This window comes from Danio rerio, chromosome 13 (genome assembly GCF_049306965.1).
Source record: "Danio rerio strain Tuebingen ecotype United States chromosome 13, GRCz12tu, whole genome shotgun sequence".
Taxonomy (NCBI): domain Eukaryota; kingdom Metazoa; phylum Chordata; class Actinopteri; order Cypriniformes; family Danionidae; genus Danio; species Danio rerio.
The window spans coordinates 47,822,501-47,842,943 of record NC_133188.1 but is presented as its reverse complement, the minus strand read 5'-3'; the positions used below and the strand labels follow the sequence as shown (position 1 = coordinate 47,842,943).

The following is a 20,443-nucleotide window of genomic DNA, read 5'->3' as shown; positions in this document are numbered from 1 at the left end:
GGGTTGAGCTCTGGTAACTGTGGAGGCCATTTGAGTACAGTGAACTCACTGTCATGTTCAAGAAATCAATATGAGATGATTTGCACTTCATGACATGGCACGTTATCATGCTGGAAGAAGCCATCATAAAGGGATGGACATGGTCAGCAACAATACTCAGGTACATTGTAGCGTTGACACGATGCTCAGTTGGAACTAATGGACTCAAAGTGTGGCAAGAAAATATCCCCCACACCATTACACCACCAGCAGCCTGAACCGTTGATACAAGGCAGGATGGATCCATGCTTTTACGTTGTTGATGTCAAATTCTGACCCAGCCATCTGATAGTTGCAGCAGAGATTGAGATTCATCAGACCAGGCAACGTTTTTCCAATCTTCTGTTGTCCAATTTTTGTAAGCCTGTGGGAATTGTAGCCTCAGTTTCCTGTTCTTAGCTGACAGGAGTGGCACCAGCAAGGCATTTGCGCCCACAGAATTGCCACTTACTGGACATTTTCTCTTTTTCTGAGCATTCTCTGTAAACCCTAGAGATGGTTGTGCATGAAAATCCCAGTAGATCAGCAGTTTGTGAAATACTCAGAACAGCCCGTCTGGCACCAACAATCATGCCACATTCATATTCACTTAAATAACATTTCTACCCCATTCAGATGCTCTTTTTGAACTGCAGCAGATCGTCTTGACCATGTCTATGTTCCCTAAATGCATTGAGTTGCTGCCATGTGATTGGCTGATTAGAAATTTGCATTAATGAGCAGTTGGACAGGTGTACCTAATAAAGCGGGCGGAAAGTTAGTTATTTGCAATTTGACTGTGAATGTGACGTTTGTTTGTTTTTTTGTTTTTTTACAGTGCATTGTGTTCTGGATCCTGATTGGCTGTAGACTATTATCAATGAATCAACTCCATGCTGTGTCTCCAGTGCAGTACAGAATGCTCTTGCCAAATTTTCACAAGTCTTCGATTGCTAGCAGTGTGACTCTGAAGTGCTATACTGTTTGTTATCATAAGTTGTTTTATTAGATTAGCTCCAGATTTGGCTTCAGTACTGACTAATCTAATATGCATGCACAAATATATTATTGTAAAGCAAAAGTATTGGCTTAAATGAGAAGTTTGAACTCATATATGCTGAGTGCTGTGTGTGTTATGACCAGTTCATTGAGGTCGCATTCAGATTCCTGTCACAGTCGGTTACAGCAGATGTGTGTTGTGAATGTGATATGGCTCTGGACATGCTGTATATATTTTGTCTAACTCCTGGTTTTCTCTGTCAGGTGGTGTTTGAGGGAATCAGAGGAAATGGGTTTGAGGGAGACATCGCTATCGATGACGTCTCTGTTACTAAGGGGAAATGCAGACAAAAGGACAGCGTGGACAAAACAGGTCTGTAGCATTAACAGTCTTCATCCTTCACTGATCAACATCTCTATATCTGCTCATCATTATGACATTATAACAATTAACTAAACTTTGGCTCATTGTGTCACTACGTTAAAACACAAACACACAATACAACAATGGGGGAGATTAGAAACTTCAAAAACTATTTAAAAAAAAAACATCCGGGTAAGAGGCGAGGCAGTGGTGCAGTAGGTAGTGCTGTCGCCTCACAGCAAGAAGGTTGCTGGTTCGAACCGCGGCTCAGTTGGCGTTTCTGTGAGGAGTTTTTATGTTCTCCCTGCTTTTGCGTGGGTTTTCTCCGGGTACTCCGGTTTCCCCCACAGTCCAAAGACATGCGGTACAGGTGAATTGGGTAGGCTAAATTGTCCGTAGTGTATGAGTGTGTGTGTAAATGTGTGTCTGGATGTTTCCCAGAGATGGGTTCCAGCTGGAAGGGCATCCGCTGCGTAAAAACTTGCTGGATAAGTTGGCGGTTCATTCCGCTGTGGCGACCCCGGATTAATAAAGGGACTAATCCAACAAGAAAATGAATGAATGAACATCTGGGTAAGGCTGCACGATTCTGGCTAAATGTAAATCAGGATATTTTTTTTTGCTTAAAATCAAGATCACGATTCTTTCTCACGATTCTGTAGATGTAAAATAAAGGTATGGTAAAAACAAACATATGGCACAACATCGATAATAATATTATTTTACTTTAGATGTAAAATAAAGGTTAATATGAGTTGGCTATTATTATTGTTAACTCTCAAACATATCGTCACCTTGGAATTATAAGGTTCTACCTGCATTCTGAATGATTTTGAGATATTGAGCTTCAAAGTTTTCATACTGTAATTCATATAGCAAACAATATGCGTTAGAATTGCACGATTCTGGCAAAAATGAGAATCGCGATTTTTTTGCTTAAAATAAAGATCACGATTTTCTCACGATTCTGTAGATGTAAAATAAAGGTATAGTAAAAACAAACATATGACACAACATCAATAATAATATTATTTGGTCAACCGGTTTAATAAATAATTATATTCTACCTATAATAATTATGATGTTGAATTATTGTGTTTGAGATATATGCTTGCAATCTGTCATTTGCCATTATCATTCAGACATTTGCCATTATCATTCAGACATTTGCCATTATCAGATTATATTTAACAACAATATATAGGCTAGAGTAGTTATACTGACATTGTAAACATTTATTTCCATGCACAACTGTGTGTTCGCTATGAAAGAAAAAAAAAACATATCAAATGCTTGACGTAATCATAACTCTAAAATGCGATATGATCATGTAAATGAAGTGCAAGCTTTCGGTTTCATTTTGACTGCTAAGTGCTTGTTCGTACTTCGCGCGGCTCCCAAACGATCACCCTGTGCCACAAACAGAGTATTATTTACAACTGTATTACCTATTACTCGCAACATATGCAGGTTCTGTTCACTAAAGTAAACGCGCGCGCGTCTATCATTAAGTAGAGCGCGTGTACCCTCTCTGTGATAACAGCTCACGGTCAGCAGCTCACGTCACGTGTGATTTCCCGGCCGCGAAAACATCATTATATGAAGACAAAAATGACATTTTTAGGTGAATTATACCTTATAAATACAGTATGTGACTCATTAAAACATCATTTGGAGGTGTCAGTGTCACTGAGCAACGTGTGTGAAACAATAAACCCTCATGCAGCCGCCTTTTCTTCTCTCCTCAACTTGAAAATATGATTGGCAGAATCGTAGAAATGCTGGATTAAGATCGTCTTGGCGGTCAAATCGAGATCGCGATCTTTTAACGATTAATTGTGCAGCTCTAGTATGCGTGTAACATTTGTTTTGTTTTTTTAAAGTCTTAAAATGTAAACAATAAGTTGTCATTTAATAAGAAAATGTCAATAAGTCAATTTTGACAAAAATGTCAGAGAGAACCTTATAATTTTAAAGTGACGATATGGTAAAACAACAATAATAATATTAGGCCTATGTGTAAAATGGCCTATGTTGCTTAAAATGCTAAATTTTGTACAGTCATAATGGTGGACTTGAACAGACTTTCAATATGTCTTGTTTGTTATTTCACAGTAAAATGATGACATCAGATTACAACTATTCATAATTATAAAGTTGAATTATTATGTTTAAGATGCATAATTAGACTATTGTTTTCACTGGTAAAATCAGACATTTGTCATTATCAGATTTCTTCTTGCATTATATTCAACATTATATAAGCTAGAGTAGCTATACTGACACTGTAACACATTTATTTTCATGCACAACACTACGTATTACCTATGGAAAAAAAAAAAAACATATCAAATGCTTGTCGTAATCATACCCGTAAAATGATGTGCGGCCAGTTTCATTTTCACTTTCCAGTGCAGCTCATAGCTGCCGTCACTGTGATAAAACACACACACATGCAAATCATTCTTTCAGCGCGGCTCTCAAACGATCGCTCTGTGCCACAAACTGAACGTTCTTTACAACTTTATTACTTGTTATTCAACGCCTATACAAGTTCTGTTCACTAACATAGCTGTGCGTGCTGCTTGCTTGCGCGTGCATTCTCGGTAGCTCACAGTCAGCTCACGTGTGATTTTGCGGCCGCAAATACATCATTACATGAAGACAGAAATTACGTTTCTGGGTGAATTTTGCCTCATACATACAGTATGTAACACTTTTTACGCCATTTGAAGATGTTCATGTTCCAGTGTAGACTTGTGCGACCACCTTTAAGCTTCTCTCCTGACCTTGAAAATTTAATTGGCTGAATCGTAGAAAAGCTAAATTAAGATCGTGTGTAGGGTCGAATCGAGATCGTGATCTTTTTTCGATTAATCGTGCAGCCCTATTTCCGGGTTACTGAGATCAATACTTCAGGTTATGCGCATTCACCATGCGCAGTGAATGGGCGTGGTCAGAGATGCTGTAATGTTATAGCAGGGAAAGCTAAAATGGCGTCCAAACACTGCTATTTTCCCAGAGCTTCTTTTGTTTCTGTATTGGGGCTTTCAAAGGACACGACACAAAGATAGAAGTGCTTACATTTTAATTATAATTATTACAGAGAGTTATTAAAAAGATATAGCGAGCATTTGACAAAGGACAGCTTTTAGAATCTCTACCGGTTGTGCTCCGGATTCAGCTAAAATCAAAGAAGAAATCCTCAAAGAAGGAGCAGCTCCAACCATAATAAACGAAGCTGTGGATTGTGAGCCACAACATGTAAGTATTTTTATTTGTTAAAATGTATCTATCACATGCATAGTTTCTAGCACTAAATGTATGTTGTAGCAAGAACGTAAACAAGGATGTAAACAATAGGAAATGCTGTTTGGCACCGCTAACAATTTAGCTACAAATTCATATGAATCAGTCAAACCACTGAAAACACCCACAATCTTCACCAGCGCTGCAGTGTCTCTCTATGCGGATGCTTTCAGTGTCTCTCTGTGCAGCCACTTTCAGTGTGTCTATGCGTCTGTTTTCCTTGCGTTATATATCTCAAAAAACAAATTCGCAAAAGATATGTAAACGTTTCATATTACTTACACATGCTCATAACCTGAATATCTAAGAAAGACACTTGTCAGATGTTATTTTAGAGAGCAGGCGTGAGGTTCAGCTGTGTCCTCGTTGTCATTTTTTTTTTTTTTATCTGATTCAGGCACAAACTGATAAGGCTAACAGTATTGACAGTTCAGATACTGACTGACCATATTTACACAAAGCAAAGACCATCCTTGAAGGCGTTTGACACTTTTTCTGCTGACGTGGAGCCGATCCGCAGAACACAGCACATTATGTTAGCTGACCAATCAGAGCCTCTTAAGGGCGGGCCTTTCAGAGGAACTAGGAAATATGACAGGCATTTTTATGTTAGCTTAGTAACTGTAAATAATCAAAGTAAGATATATGAAAAAATAACTTGATTTTCTACAAGTGAAGCATGAGCACACATTGTTTTGCATCTTCTAAACACAACCAAGCCATAAAAAAACACTCTGGACCACCCCTTTAAGAAAAAAATAATTTCAGACACTGTTTTGTCCGGGAAAATGCTTCTTGATTTAACAATTTTTAGATATCTTGAGAAGAACAAGACTAAGTAAGGAGAGCATTTTTGCAGTGTAATACAGACAGAATCAAAGCCAGTTTAAATGGTATGCAGGTGAGTAAATGATTACAAAAAGTGAATCAGCTTTTTGTAGTGTATGTGTGTGATACTCTGGGCTGCAGGCGTATAGACTGGTGGTGCGGCTCTGACAGAGCTGGCTCTCTCCTCTCACCTCTGATGTGCCACAGGCCTCAGGTCAGCTCTCCTCTCCTCCTGAATGCTGATGTTGGCTCATGTTGGGTATGAATGCAGGCACTCAGACAGGGACAGACAGGCCCTGCGCCAGCTTAAGAGAGAGAGAGGGGGGTATAACAACAGAGTTTTTCCCTAATTTCTGTTTAATGGAGAGAATATTTTTTTAAACTCATTTCTAATAACTGATTTATTTTATATTTGCCATGATGACAATAATTAATATTTGACTATATATTTTTAAGACACTTCTATACAGCTTAAAGTGACATTTAAAGGCTTAACTAGGTTAATTATAGGTTAACTAGGCTGATTAGGGTAATTAGGCAATGTTTTGTATAACGATGGTTTGTTCTCTAAAAAAATAGCTTAAAGGGGATAATAATTTTTACTCTAGCCGAAATAAAGCAAATAAGAAGACTTTATCCAGAAGAAAAAATATTATCAGACATATTGTGAAAATATTGCTCTGTTAAACATATTATATTTACATATTATATTACTACATATTATATTTAATAATATTGACCTAAAATAGTTTTTAAAAAATGTAAAACTTTTTTTTCTAGCCAAAAAAAAAAAAACCCAATATGACTTTCTTCAGACTAAAAAAAACATTATAGGAAATATTGTGAGAAATCTTTTTGTTTGTTAAACATCATTTGGGAAATATTTAAAAAAGAAAAATGAGGCAAAATGATTTTGACTACAACTGTATCACTGACATAAAATGAAGAAACAATTTCTGTAGACTGATAGATCTGCACTGCAGCCATTATTGCTGCTGCCATGATTTCACATCAGCAAAAGATCCTATGGAAACAGCTTCAGTAAAAATGTCAGACAGTGCTTTCTTTATTATGTGTTTTCATAGAGAAAATCTAACAGATCCAAAGCAAACAGTATCAAAAAAGCCACTTCATTATATTCAGTGTCTCCTTATCAGCAAACCTTGAGGAAAAGACAGACACTTCACACCTTAAACCTCCTCTTGATAAGCAAAGAAGCTGCATTTGATAGCAGAATGTAATCAAACATTTACACGTATTACAGTTACAAAGACGTTTGATCTTGCAAAACCCAATATATATGTAAAGCATCAATATAAATGGAAAGTAAAAATGGATATAGAGAATACGAGAATAATTATTATTATACAGTGTTTCGGACATGGATGGAATTAAAGATTGTAGGAGAGGTTAAAAGGCTGTTCATTTGGACGTTCCTCTAGAAAGCAGAGGTCAGTTCATTTATAATACGAATTATTAATGATTATTCATATGAAAATGATAATAATAGAAGACTAGGATAGAATAAATGAAGCTTGAGACGATTTATAAAGTAACGCAGTGTAAAGTATTTGCTAAATACACTTTTAACCGTTTCTTTTGTTACAATTTATCAGATACAAATCATATTCCTAAAGGTCATTTTTTTCTAAAGAGTATTATTAATAACTAATGATTTGTTCTTACAATGAGCCATGCAGCTTTACTTTCACACAACAGGCTTTGTCCTGAAGGTTTTTGCTTGGGAATATATTCACAAATAATTGGCCTGATAATATATATTTTATATATTTAATATTGTACAGAAAAACTGAATTTATTTTTGTTGTTTATTGTTTTATTTTATTTTATTGGCTGGTAATATTTTACTGAAAATTTGAATTTATTTCTTCAGCAATTATTTTATTTTTATTATTTTTTTATGGACTGTCAATATTTTATTTATTATTATTTTATTTATTTTATGTTATTGGTTCTTAATATTTTATTTAAGAGAAAATGTCAAATTTATTTCTTATTTATATTTTATTTGAAATACGTTGGGACTATTATTTTTCTTTACATCTCTCAAAATGGTCTATAATACTCTAAACAACAACAATAATTATTAAATTAAATTGATAAAAACTAGTGCAGTCAATTGATTAAAAAAATAACTAATTAGTCGCACCTTTTTAAAAAAAAATAATCGCAATTAATCACATTTAAAATACTGAAACTTGTAATTTTGGCTATTCAAATGTAAAATTAATGTAAACGCAAGGCAAAAACTATTTAAATTCAAAATATAACTGTTATTAGAATTTTTGTTTAACTTGTAACACAGATTTCTTAATGTAAACAACATACCCACAATAAAACATCAAGATCCTGGCTTGATAGCCATATTTATTACAGAAATTAAAACACAGGCATGTTAATGACATTTAAATTTCAAAACAATCAATGCCAATAAAGAAAACATTGATTTCTATGTTGGATTCTAAGTGGACTGCAAAAAAAAATGCCAAAATACAGGAATTGCAGATATGGAAAATGAAAAATTGTAATAATAAACTATAGAATACAAACTGTTGCACTTATTGTAAAGTTTTATTGCTGTGAGTTGAGAACATTAATTATAAAGTAGAAACAATTTTGCCTAATCCTCCTTTACATTCATCCAGTTGCTAAGACTAGGAGTATCCCGCAAGTGCACAGAGACTCCCAGATGCCCGCAAATGAATGATAATTTCTTGCAAACCGGTCGTTAAATACATTGCACACCCCTCTCCCCCGCATCCCTCCTAGACTTCAGGTATGTCGCGCAACTCACTCCCACCGTCCTTCAGGTACGTCTCGCGCGCACACGCTCCTACTCAGATACGTCGCTCACTCCACCCCTGACACCCCTCACAGACACACACACACACACACACACACAACGCGCTGGAGCGCCTCTCTTCAGATTCAACACGCATGTTCACGTTCATCAAATTTGCTTAAACTAAGCGTCCTAAAGTATTACTGTATTTCACAAGGATTCTGACACAACAACGCGAAGCATACGCTTTCGTTGCGTTTAATGAGGAAACACGCTAAACTTGGAGGGCTCATGCTGAAAGGCAGAGTAATGCCCTGTCTCTGACAGCTCGCGACTTCACCAGAGATTTTCTGAGTACATTTACATAAGACACCAATACTCCGATTTTAATATGATTAAAATTATACTCTTATTAAAAGTCTTCCGTGTAGCCTAAGCAGCGATTTTATTACCTTAAAGGAACACGAAATGCGGAGGATTTTCTTTCTGTTCGCCATGCAATATCAACTTACAACAGAAGTCGAAAGTTAAAAATGAAACACCCGACATTACATGAAACTCTGAATAACCTGTGATGCAACTAATTGTTTTATACTGAAACTTGCCTTCAAAAAGTGCTTCCTTGGTCTTATCCACATTTCTTGCATGTTGAACACACGTCCACCAAAACAGGAAGTAAAAAAACCCTGCAACTGCGTTAATTGCGTAAAAAATTTTTTCGCGTTAATTATTTAAAATTAATCGCACGCGTTAACGCGTTAATTTTGACAGCGCTAATAAAAACACAAACAATACTTTTAAACGGCAGTGATTTTATGCTTTAAATGTATGCAAATTACCATATATTTAATGAAGTAATAATAAAGTCTCATTTGCATATTTAAACACACCATTCTAGAAAACCTTTAATACAATTCAAGTAAATGTTTGCAGTTCTTCAATGTACTGCATTAATGCATCAGTCAACTGGGAAAGAACGGTGATCTCTATTAGCTAATGCTGCAGTGTCTTGCCTTAAAATGAGCTGACATGCAGAGATCTCAGTGTCACAGCGGCTCATACAGAATAATGGCATGATTCAAAGGCCTGAATCCTCATCACATTTTCATGGCATAGTGAATTTTGATAGATTGGAGTCTTGACCTTCTTGCTCTGAATATTAAAAATGGCAGAACCCTTAGTCTTACTCGGGAAATCTGTCAAGACAAGTCCTGGTCATATTTCTCTCTTTCTCTCTCACAAAAAAAAAAAAAAAGACAAAAGGTTTTGTCTTGTTTGTGGTCCAAATATATGAACATTTCTTTAAAACATTTTCAGAAAAAAAGCAGGGCAAAATCAAGATACTCTTTAAAATGAGCAAAATTAACTTCTTTTAGAATATTTAGCTTGTTTAAGGAGAAACTGACTTAATTTTTCCTTTTTTTTTTCAGAAAATTAGAAAATATTTTACTTTTACTTCAATTATTTTTCTATTTATAACCTTATTTTTAGATAAAGTATTATCTAAGCCAAATAATCTTCAACATTAAATCATACATCAATGGAAAATGTACAAATGCAAACCGATTTGTTTTGTAGTGCAGAGTCACATGTAGAATATAGAATACACTACCTGACAAACTTGTTAATTTGACTTGTAGTTGATCATTTGGAAGTGTCAGAAGGTAGATTTTTTCCATTGAATAATCTGTTGGACTGGATTCTAATCCGCACAAATACTGCAGAAGACCCATTGGAACCCGCATGGACCCAAGATTCTCACAGTTATCAGTCAAGTTTGGTGAAGGAAACATCATGGTTTGGGTTTTACATTCAGTATGGGGGTGTGCGAGAGATCTGTAGAGTGAAAGGGAACATCAAGAGCCTGAGGTATCAAGACATTTGTGCTGCCCATTACATTACAAACCACAGGAGAGGGCAAATTTTTCACATTCTTGTGAATTCTACACCATTGTTTTCCTGTGAAATTCCCAATTAGTTTGATGTGTCAAATGACTCTCTTCCTATTGAAAAACAAAAGTTGAATCCATAATAGTCGACTTTAAAATAACCATGGTCACCACCCATCTTGAAAAGTTTGCCCCCTCACATATGCTCAGTGTTGGGTACAAGTAGTGACGCTACTAGCTTAACACCATTTCTCAGTAGCTTGGCGGTAGCGTCGCTACTGTCAACACAAGCTACATTTACAGATCGCGGATCAATAAGTGACAACACCTAGTTGTTGTAGGCCGTAGACCGAGTGCCTTAGTGCCCCCACCAGTGCCGATATACAGCCATATCGCACTGCTACGAGTGTGATATTGCGTTTATACAATAGTTTGATGGCATCATTGTGTACATAAAAACAAAATCAAACACGGAGAGTTTCAAAAACCCTTTTGTATGAGGAACTACTTTCTTTTACGTTGGATTCAAATCATAAGGTGAAAGTTAAACAGTTGAGCTTGCATCTTTTAAACTTTAGATCTGTAGTGGCTGCTTTTTGCTGGCTGTATGTGGGTGGAGTAATACACAAAGGGTAAAGAGGCTGTAGGAGTTCTGATATTGCAGAATATCGCGCGGCTATCAGCCAATCAGATTTGAGAACCAGACAGAACTGTTGTATATATATATATTTATTTATTTATTTATTAATAATTTTTTTTCCAAAATATTTCCCTTTACTATAGTATTTTTAATTTGTAACACCTGGTTTTATTGGATTTTTTGTTTTAGCTGTAATAATTTGTTTCTGTTTAGTACAGCATAGGCTACTATTTACAGTAAATGCCTGAACTGAACTATTATGCCTCATATGTTTCACTGAGGGTTTTATTGATCACTAAGATCTGATTGACTTGGATTTAAGTTGCTTCGATTTAAAAATAAAAATAGCTAAATGGATGTAGCTAAGCTACTTATGCCTTGTAGCTTTTAGCTTAGCTTGCTACATTTCTCAGGGGGTAGCTTTTAATGTAGTTAAGCTACATTTTAAGTAGAGTATCTAATAGCTTAGCTCACTACATTTTTCAAGTAGCTTTGCCCAACATATACTAATGTGCCACAAACAGGACGTTAATATCACCAAAGCATTCCCATTTTATTAAGGTGTATCCATATGAATGGCCCACCCTGTATAATGGCAGTTGTCATTTCTGTTTGTTTTAACAGCAAGCTTGTTCTTTCCATCCTCATCTTAAATAAATAAATGACTGCATATAAATCATAACCTTCTTAATTGAGAAATGACCTGAAGCGGATTCTTGCATGCAGACTCACACAAAGCATGTGCACTGCCCGCTACGCATTAGCTTCATCTGACAATAACACAGGATGACATTTTCCCAGCATTTGACACAGCTTCTACAGCTCCAGCCGGAGCTTCCTCATCTTTAATTGTTAAACACCTCAGGAAGCTGTCATGGTGAAGCTGACACTCGCAGAATAATCTCCATTATTGTTTGAAGATTTAATGAAAGCGCACGTGCATCTCTCATCTGGACCTAGTGTTGGCCCACGCACACATACACTCGCACGCACGAGCACACACAGAAGCCTCATACACACAGAAACGCAGGCACACACAGGCATGCACACTGACACACACAGAGACGCACACACTCAAAGGCATGCACAGACATGCATGCACACACAGACAGAGACGCACACATACAAGCAGAGACACAGGTACGCATCCACAGAGAGGCACGCACACACACAGACACATGCATACAAAAGCACACACATGCGCATACACACTCACACACAAATATGCATGCGCATAAACACACACACATACACACAGACATGCACAAAAACACATATGAACAGAGACACACACGCACTGACATACACACACGCACAAGCAGACATATACACTCACACACAAAGACATGCACGCACACACGCATGCACACGCAAAGACATACAGAGATGTGAACACACACACAAACACGCTCAGACATACACACAGAGACGCACACACATGCGCATGCACACACAGACACGCACACAGACAGACAGACACACACAAGAAGACAGACCTGCACAATCATGCACCTAAACACATCCACACACATACATGCACAGACACACAAACACGCACACACACGAGCATACAGACACACACACACAAGCAGACAGACATGCACATGTACACAGACACGCACATGCATGCGCACACACAGAGACAAACACACGCATGCACATGAACATGTCCACACACTCACAGACATGCACACAAATCAAGACACACATGCGTAAATGCAGAGACACATACCCAGACACACGTACAGACACACAAGCACAAATGCACACACACAGACACATATACACACATACACACACACTATGTGCATGCACACAAATACCCCATGCACACAAACACACACATGCCGCCCACAGGTGCTGAGCTGTGCTTACACACAGGAAAGTGTGTCAGGATGTGCGTACGGCGCACCGCAGGGCAGAACAAAAGAGCCAAATTAATGATTAAGATCAATCATTGTGAAAGCTCCCTCACAGAGAATATTCCAGCTCTCAGCCGCACGCATCGCTCAGAGCTGCTGTTTGTTTGGGAGAACTCGTGCGTGTGTGTGTGTGTGTGTGTGTGTGTGCTGTTAGCTAACAGGCTCTGTGTCCAACCCATGAGGCTTTGCTGTGGAGGGTTTGTGCATTCATCAGTGAAACTCCTCTCGTCTTTCATGGTTTCCAGGGTCTCTCCTGTAACGCAGCACATTTGAAACTTAAGGCTGAGTTGATTAATAATAATAAAACTTTTTTAATTGTTAATATTCAGGGCGGCACGGTGACGCAGGGGGTAGCACAATCGCCTCACAGCAATAATGTCACTGGTTCGAGCCCCGGCTTGGTCAGTTGGCATTTCTTTGTGAAGTTTATATGTTCTTCTCGTGTTCATTGGGGTTTTCTCCAGATGCTCCAGTTTCCCCACAAGTCCAAAAACATGTGGTATAGGTGAATTGGGTAGGCTAAATTGTCCATGGTGTATGAGGGTGTATGGATGTTTCCCAGTGATGGCTTGCAGCTGGAAGAGCATCCGCTGTGTAAAACAAATGCTTGATAAGTTTGCGGGTGATTCCGCTGTGACGACCCTAGTTTAATAAAGGGACTAAGCCGAAAAGAAAATGAATGAATGAATGTTAATATTCATAGAATGGACGTCTTAAAACTATATTAATAAAGAGCTAAAATAGAGCTACACAAGTTCAATTTGCTATTTTTTGGCAAAAATATAATACAAGGGTGGCGCAGTGGTTAGCCCTGTTGCCTCACTGTAAGAAGGTCACTGGTTTGAGTTCTGTCTGTGTCAGTTGGCATTTCTGTGTGAAGTTTGCATGTTCTCCCTGTATTCGCATGGGTTTCTTTCGGTTTCCCCCTGGGTCTAAAGACATGCGCTTTATTGACTGAGCTAAATTGGCCGTAGTGTATGGGTGTTTCCCAGTACTGGGTTGTGGCTGAAAGGGCATCCGCTGTGTAAGACATATGCTAAAACATATGGAATATTTGTTGGTTCATTCCACGCTCTGAAACAGAGACTAAGCTGAAGGAATGAATAAATATCTCACACTTCATCTTTATAGTTGATGATGAATTCAGCGCATGTACACTTCTTTTATTAGAATAGCTGTAGTACTACAACTGTCACAGTTAGAATTATTAGTATTGAATTATTAGACCTCTTGTATATTTTTCCCTAATTCCTGTGTTTTTCCAAACACATTTATAAAAATAAGATTTCTTTTATCTTTGCCATGATGTAATATTTTACTAGATATTTTTCAAGATGCTGGTAATCAGCTTAAAGTGACATTTAACTAGGTAAGTTAGGGTAAAAAAATACAGCTTAAGGGGGCTAATAATATTGACTTTAAGTGAAGTTTATTTATAAACTAATTTCGAGAAGATCACATGCTTATGATTGATCACGGCTGGTTGCGCTTTAGCTATCACATGATGCACCAATCTAACGATTCCTAATTCACAGTAAATAACCAGAGTTTCTTACCTCAGTAATCTTCTTGAAGATACTCCTCCTCCCTCTCCTTGATAGGGCAGCATGGCGGTCTGCACTGTTGCTTCACAGCAAGAATGTCACTGGTTCAAGTCTTTACTAGGCCAGTCGACGTTTCTGTGCAGAGTTTGCATGTTCTTCCAATACTTGCGTGGGTTTCCCCTCAGTTTCCTCCCACAGTCCAAAGACATGCGACATACAGTTAAAGTCTGAATTATTAGCCCCCCTTTCATTTTTTTTTCCTTTTTAAATATTTCCCAAATTATGTTTAACAGAGCAAGGAAATTTTCACACTATGTCTGATAATGTTTTTTCTTCTGGAGAAAGTCTTATTTGTTTTATTTAAACTAGAATAAAAGTAGTTTTTAATATTTTTAAAATCAATTTTAAGGTCAATACTATTTTTTTGAAAGTATACAGAACTACACTGTTACACAATGACTTGCGTAATTACTAGGGCTGGGCGATTTTTCCTAAAATCAAAATCTCAATAAATTGAACATTTTAACTCGATTAAAATTAAAGAACAAAGTATTTTATTTGTTTATTTTTAGTTAGTTCATAGTTCACTGACACGCTTTGTACAGTAAATATGCTCACAGATTACAAGTGTGGGATTTTGGAATCAATGGTGCTTTACTTGATTTTACAGTAATTGAAGGAAACACACACTATGTTGAACAACTGAAATGAAAACAAACATTGCCTAAAACCAACAGTCACTTTTTTCGTATAAAAAAGTTAAAACAAATAACTTGTAAAATTAAGTATTTTCAATGTTTTCAAAAGAAGAAAATATAATTTTCAATCTAAATAATTGTAATAGAAAATATGCTGTCTGAAGGCATGTCTGGAGCAGCTTCCAATCATCATCAATGTAGTGAAAACGTGCAACGTGTAGTTACATTTTTCGAGAGGTGCGTGGGTTTGCGACCGCAAGAAGGTGGTGTATACGAAATCAACCTTAACAGAGCAGATTCACGTGACTCAACACATGATAAGGAAAGTAATTGAAAAGAATTGACCTAGAAAATTAGATTGATAATAGGTTCTGATTGTTGATTTTGCTCACTTATTAATCGCCCAGCCCTACTAATTACCCTAAGTTGCCTAATTGACCTAGTTAAGCCTTTAAATGTCACTTTAAACTGAAAACTAGTGAGGTAATTACTGAGGTAAGAAACTCTGGTTATTTACTGTGAATTAGGAATCCTTAGATTGGTGCATCATGTGATAGCTAAAGCGCAACCAGCCGTGATCAATCATAAGCATGTGATCTTCTCGAAATTAGTTTATAAATAAACTTCACTTAAAGTCAATATTATTAGGCCCCTTAAGCTGTATTATTTTACCCTAACTTACCTAGTTAAATGTCACTTTAAGTTGATTACCAGTATCTTGAAAAATATCTAGTAAAATATTATGTACTGTCAATAAAAAATAAATCAGTTATTAGTAATTATGGTGGGAGGGGGGGTTGGGTTTGGGGACCCTTAGTCAGCAATTTATCTCCCTAATTTGTCATTAGCCATAAATAAACAAGGGGAGTTCTTGAGATCTGTCTCGCCCTTCAAACGGGAGTAAGCCCTGGGCTCGAGGACCTTTTGAGCTCAGGGCTCTTTCCTGGAACAGCATGCCATACATGCTTTATAATCAATCATCAGCTAATTGTGAACTCTTAAAAACTGCTTTTATTCTAGTCGGAAAAAAAACAAAACAAATAAGACTTTGTCCAGAAGAAAAAATATTACAGGAAATACCGTGAAAAATCCTGTTTTGAGCATATGAACGATGTTGTGTATTTAAGCATACATGCACTCTAAGATCAAATCAGAGAGTACGGACACTTTATAAACGTGGACTACTACTTAATAAACTGCCCACCTCTCTAAAAACTGTAAGCACTATGATTTTCATCTTGAGCATGTGAATGTTCTGCACACAGCAGAAATGACCCTCGTCTCTCCTGGCCTGTTCTGCCCATGGGAGCTCAACCGTGAGCCGTTCCTTCTTTAGAGATGAATGATGATTGGCTCTGACGTCCCATGTGTTACTGCGTCCCCATAAATCACACCATGACTGGGATTTGGCTGTAGGGTTGGAAAGGCAGAGTAGAGAGAACGAGGGAGAAACGTATGAGCCATTCAAAGCAAAGGTGACCTGTTGAATAGGAATTAGAATCTAAAGACCTCGCAATGGACATTAAAGGGGTGGTGCAGAATGTAATTTTAAGGCTTGGTTGTGTTAATAAGATGCAAAGCAATGTGTGCTCATGTTTCACTTGAAGGAAACCATGTTATTTTTTTCATAAATCTCACTTTGATTATGTACAGCTACTCGGCTAACATGGAAACGACTGTCATATTTCCTAGTTCCCCTGAAAGGCCCGCCCTCAAGTGACTCTGATTGGTCATCGTCATAATGTGCTGTGATTCGCGGATCGGCTACATGTCACGCCTGGACAATCACGCACATTTTGTGTAACCAGCCTGCCAGCCAGCCAGCGTCTAACGAGTGAACATTGGATGCGGCTCCTTCAAGAGTGTTTCTGTGCCATTGTGTGTGTGTTTATGTGTGTGCGTGTGTACACTATGAACTATCTGTAACACGAGAAGCGCATGTGCGCGGGACCGATGTTTATTTTTCTTTTTCTCTCATGCTTGGATTAAGTTATTTTCTGTGGTGACGCTGCTGACAGAATAAAGCACAAGATGTGGGATGAGACCTGTGTGAGCCTTGATTGATTATTTTTTGCTGTTACACTCCAGTTGAGAGAGCGTTGTTGTATTTTTTTTAAATCAACACATTACACGACATATTTCAAACATATCCGGAATATGCCTGTGTAAGTAACATGAATCGTTCACATATCTTTTGCAACTTTATTGTCTGAGATGTAATACGCATGGAAAAGCTGCCTGTGTAGAGAAACACTGCCGTCTCACACAGAGTGCTGGTCAAGAGTGAGTGTATGTGTGTGTGTGTGTGTGTGTGTGTGTGTGTGTGTGTGTGTGCGCGTGTGTGTGTGTTTACAGCAGTTTGACTGATAAATATGGATTTGTAGCTAAATCATTGGTGGTGGCGAACATTATTTCCCGTTATTTACATCTTTGCTACAACATACCGTTAAGGCTAGACACTGTACATGTCATAATCAATTTTAGCAAATAAAAACACTTACAGGTCGTGGCTCAGAGTTCACAGCATCTCCTTGCTCCATCTTTGAGGAGATTTTAGCCGAATCCAACACTGAAGTGGGAGAGGTTCTGGAAGCTGTTTTGTCAAATCATGCTTGCTATGTATTTTATAATTCTCTGGAACATAATTGATATTAAACTGTGAGCACTTCTGTCTTTGGCACGTGTCATTTGGAAGCTCAAATACAGAAACAGAGAAGCTCTGTGGAAATAGCAGGATGGCATTTTCTCCCTCTGCTAGAACGTTACAGCGCCTTTGGCCACGGCCCTTAGCTGCTCAGTGTGTGTGCGCAGTAAACGAACCTTTGTGATGTCACAGGGGGCAGAAGTATTTTTTGTAGTCCCCAAAATTCATTTATTGTAGGCATTGCTAAGCTAACTGTAAAAATCAAGGTCTCCCTTTGCATTGAACTTAGAGCATTTTACATTCAGAGATGCTGGTTATGTTCACACAGCTACATTACACATCAACTAAAGTTTAAAATATGATATCGTAGTGGACCACCTCTTTAATGTAGAAGTAGCTAAAACAGAGTTGACGTTTTCAACTGCGAGTGCAGGCCGCGCAACGGCAAAAACGGGAGGTGTAGCAGGTAGCTGAAACACGAGCCGTGCTAGGCGCATAATTTGTAAATCATTCACAAAAGGCGCCTCTCAACACAAAAACCGTGTTTGATGTGATCGGCACCTTAAACGTCTTTTTGATTTTTGACTTTGTGTGTCTTCGTTTATTTCATTCTTTCCGATTTTTTTTTTTTTTTTGGTCAACACACCTATTGGACCATTTTGAAGGTGTAGTGAGTTTTTGGTTGTTTTTAGGAATACAAGGCACACACACACACACACATTGTACACACTCAAAAATTACCCGCCTCCTTCAGAAGTCCTTGAGAGAGATGTCACGGCTCACACGCTCCTGTTCTTTATTGAAAAGGAAGAATAAAAAGCTTTATTATGAATATATTGATTTCCTGCTAGCCGGAGAAATCCTTGATATAAATTCGTATCGATTTTTTTAAATACAATACCTGCTTTTTATTTATTGAACCCGTTTTGTTGGCAGCTTGCATGCATAATTAAATGCGCATGTGTGTGTGCTCGCGCGTGTTGCACTGCTTTTTTAAGTAACGTTTCTTCCAGCCTCCTCTTTATCTTTTCTGTGGCCATTTCCTGTGAGCTGTGCCGAAAGATATTCTTCAACATTACCTCTGAGACATAATGACTTGTAATTGTCCTCTCGCAGGTCATCCGTCTTCTGTGGCTCATAGATATTACCACTTATGGCCTCCGGTTCAGTCATACGATGATGCCAGGCACTGTAACCCCATCCGTCCAATCCATTATTTCAGCGTCCCGTGCTCTTTTGTGCCAAAAGCTCAACGGGAGCATGAAACCATTTACGACAGCATCCCACGTTCTCGCACACTTCCATTCTGAAAGGACTCTGACCCTGCAGCTATTGTCTGGTTAAGGTTAAGAGATGTTTTTCTTCACAGAAGCTTTTTTTATGAGCTAGGTTTCAAGGTAAATGGCCCCCTTCTGGATGCTCTGAATCAGACGTTCAAAGCTTAGGCCTTAAAACAGTCACTTCTCAGGATGTACATCTCTCAGTTTGTATACTGTGCACGTCATAAATAGCACTCGCTGTCAGAAAATGTGCACAAGAACTGTAGCTTTCGTTTTAGAGCAGCTTGTAATTAGGGCAATGCTTGTAAGGGACAGCTTTGAACCCTATCAACTTATTTAATGGGGTTTTAATGGATGGAAAATTTTCTAATTTGGTATAGATATTGATGGAAATTGGGAAGGAATTTTAGAATCATCTTTTGGGGTGACTTAATTAGCTTCTACTTCAGAGAAGGGTTCAAGGAGGGTCACTGTCCTCCAGAGTTTAACTCCAACCCTAATTAAACCCAGCTAGTCAGTGTCGCTTGTGGTACAAACGTCTAGTCTAGTGTGTTTTAGCTAAACTATCCGGAAGTGTGTTTCCCAAATATGAAGTAACTCAAGGCTGAACAATTAAAGTATGATGCATTGTTCGGGAAATGAACTATTTTGTGACAAATGTTTTCCCGAATTCTGTAGGAGATCTATCGTTTGAACAATTGTTAGTTAAAACTTGCTTGGCTTGTCTTGTCTTAGCCGGCAGCTAGCTCTCTGCAACACTTACATGGTCGCCCACTGAAGCTAAGCAGGGCTGCGCCCAGTCAGGACCTGGATGCGAGACCACATGGGAAAGCTAGGTTGCTGCCGGAAATGGTGTTAGTGAGGCCAGCAGGGGGTGCTCAACCTGTGGTCTGTGTGGGTCCTAATGCCCCAGTATAGTGATGGCGACTCTATTCTGCTCAGTGAGCGCCGTCTTTCGGATGAGACGTTAAACTGAGGTCCTGACTCTCTGTGGCCATAAAAAATCCTAGCATGTCCTTCAAAAAGAGTAGGTGTTTAACCTTGGAATCTTTGCCAAATCTGCCAACTGGCCTCTTTCCATCATGGCCTCAAAACCCTCCCCATATCAGAATTAGCTTCATCACTCTGTCTCCTCTCCACCAATCAGCTGGTGTGTGGTGTGCGGTCTGGCGCAAAATGGCTGCCGTCGCATCATCCTCGTAGATGCTGCACACTGGTGGTGAATGAGTAGATTCCCCCCAATGTGTGTAAAGCGTTATATAAATGTAAGGAATTATTATATTTTAGCGATCATGAAATGAAGCTATCTGAACCAGTCAACCGTTAAACTTAAATGTATCGGAAAAAAGTTCATTACTCAAAGCTTTACTTTAAAGAGGTTGATGAGGACCTCTGCTGGTTAAAGTTTGGGAAAGCACTGTTTCTCAAAAATGTCAGACGTTTATAACCGGCCAACTCAATCATGTAACAATACAACAATAGTAATATAAACAAATTACTCAATT

At 38.1% G+C, this 20,443-nt stretch overlaps 1 protein-coding gene across 3 annotated transcripts in view; it reads left to right on the top strand.

Annotated features, from left to right (window-relative positions):
• The window catches only part of mdga1 (MAM domain containing glycosylphosphatidylinositol anchor 1), a 406,307-nt gene that overhangs the window by 380,023 nt on the left and 5,841 nt on the right, over positions 1-20,443 (top strand). For 2 of the 3 annotated variants that reach the window (XM_073920291.1, XM_073920290.1), the window contains exon 17: positions 1,282-1,390. In XM_073920291.1, coding sequence (XP_073776392.1) covers positions 1,282-1,390 — 109 coding nt within the window. Of the gene's footprint in view, positions 1-1,281; positions 1,391-16,706; positions 16,841-20,443 lie in introns of those variants that run through there. The other variant, XM_073920292.1, reaches the window with a different exon arrangement.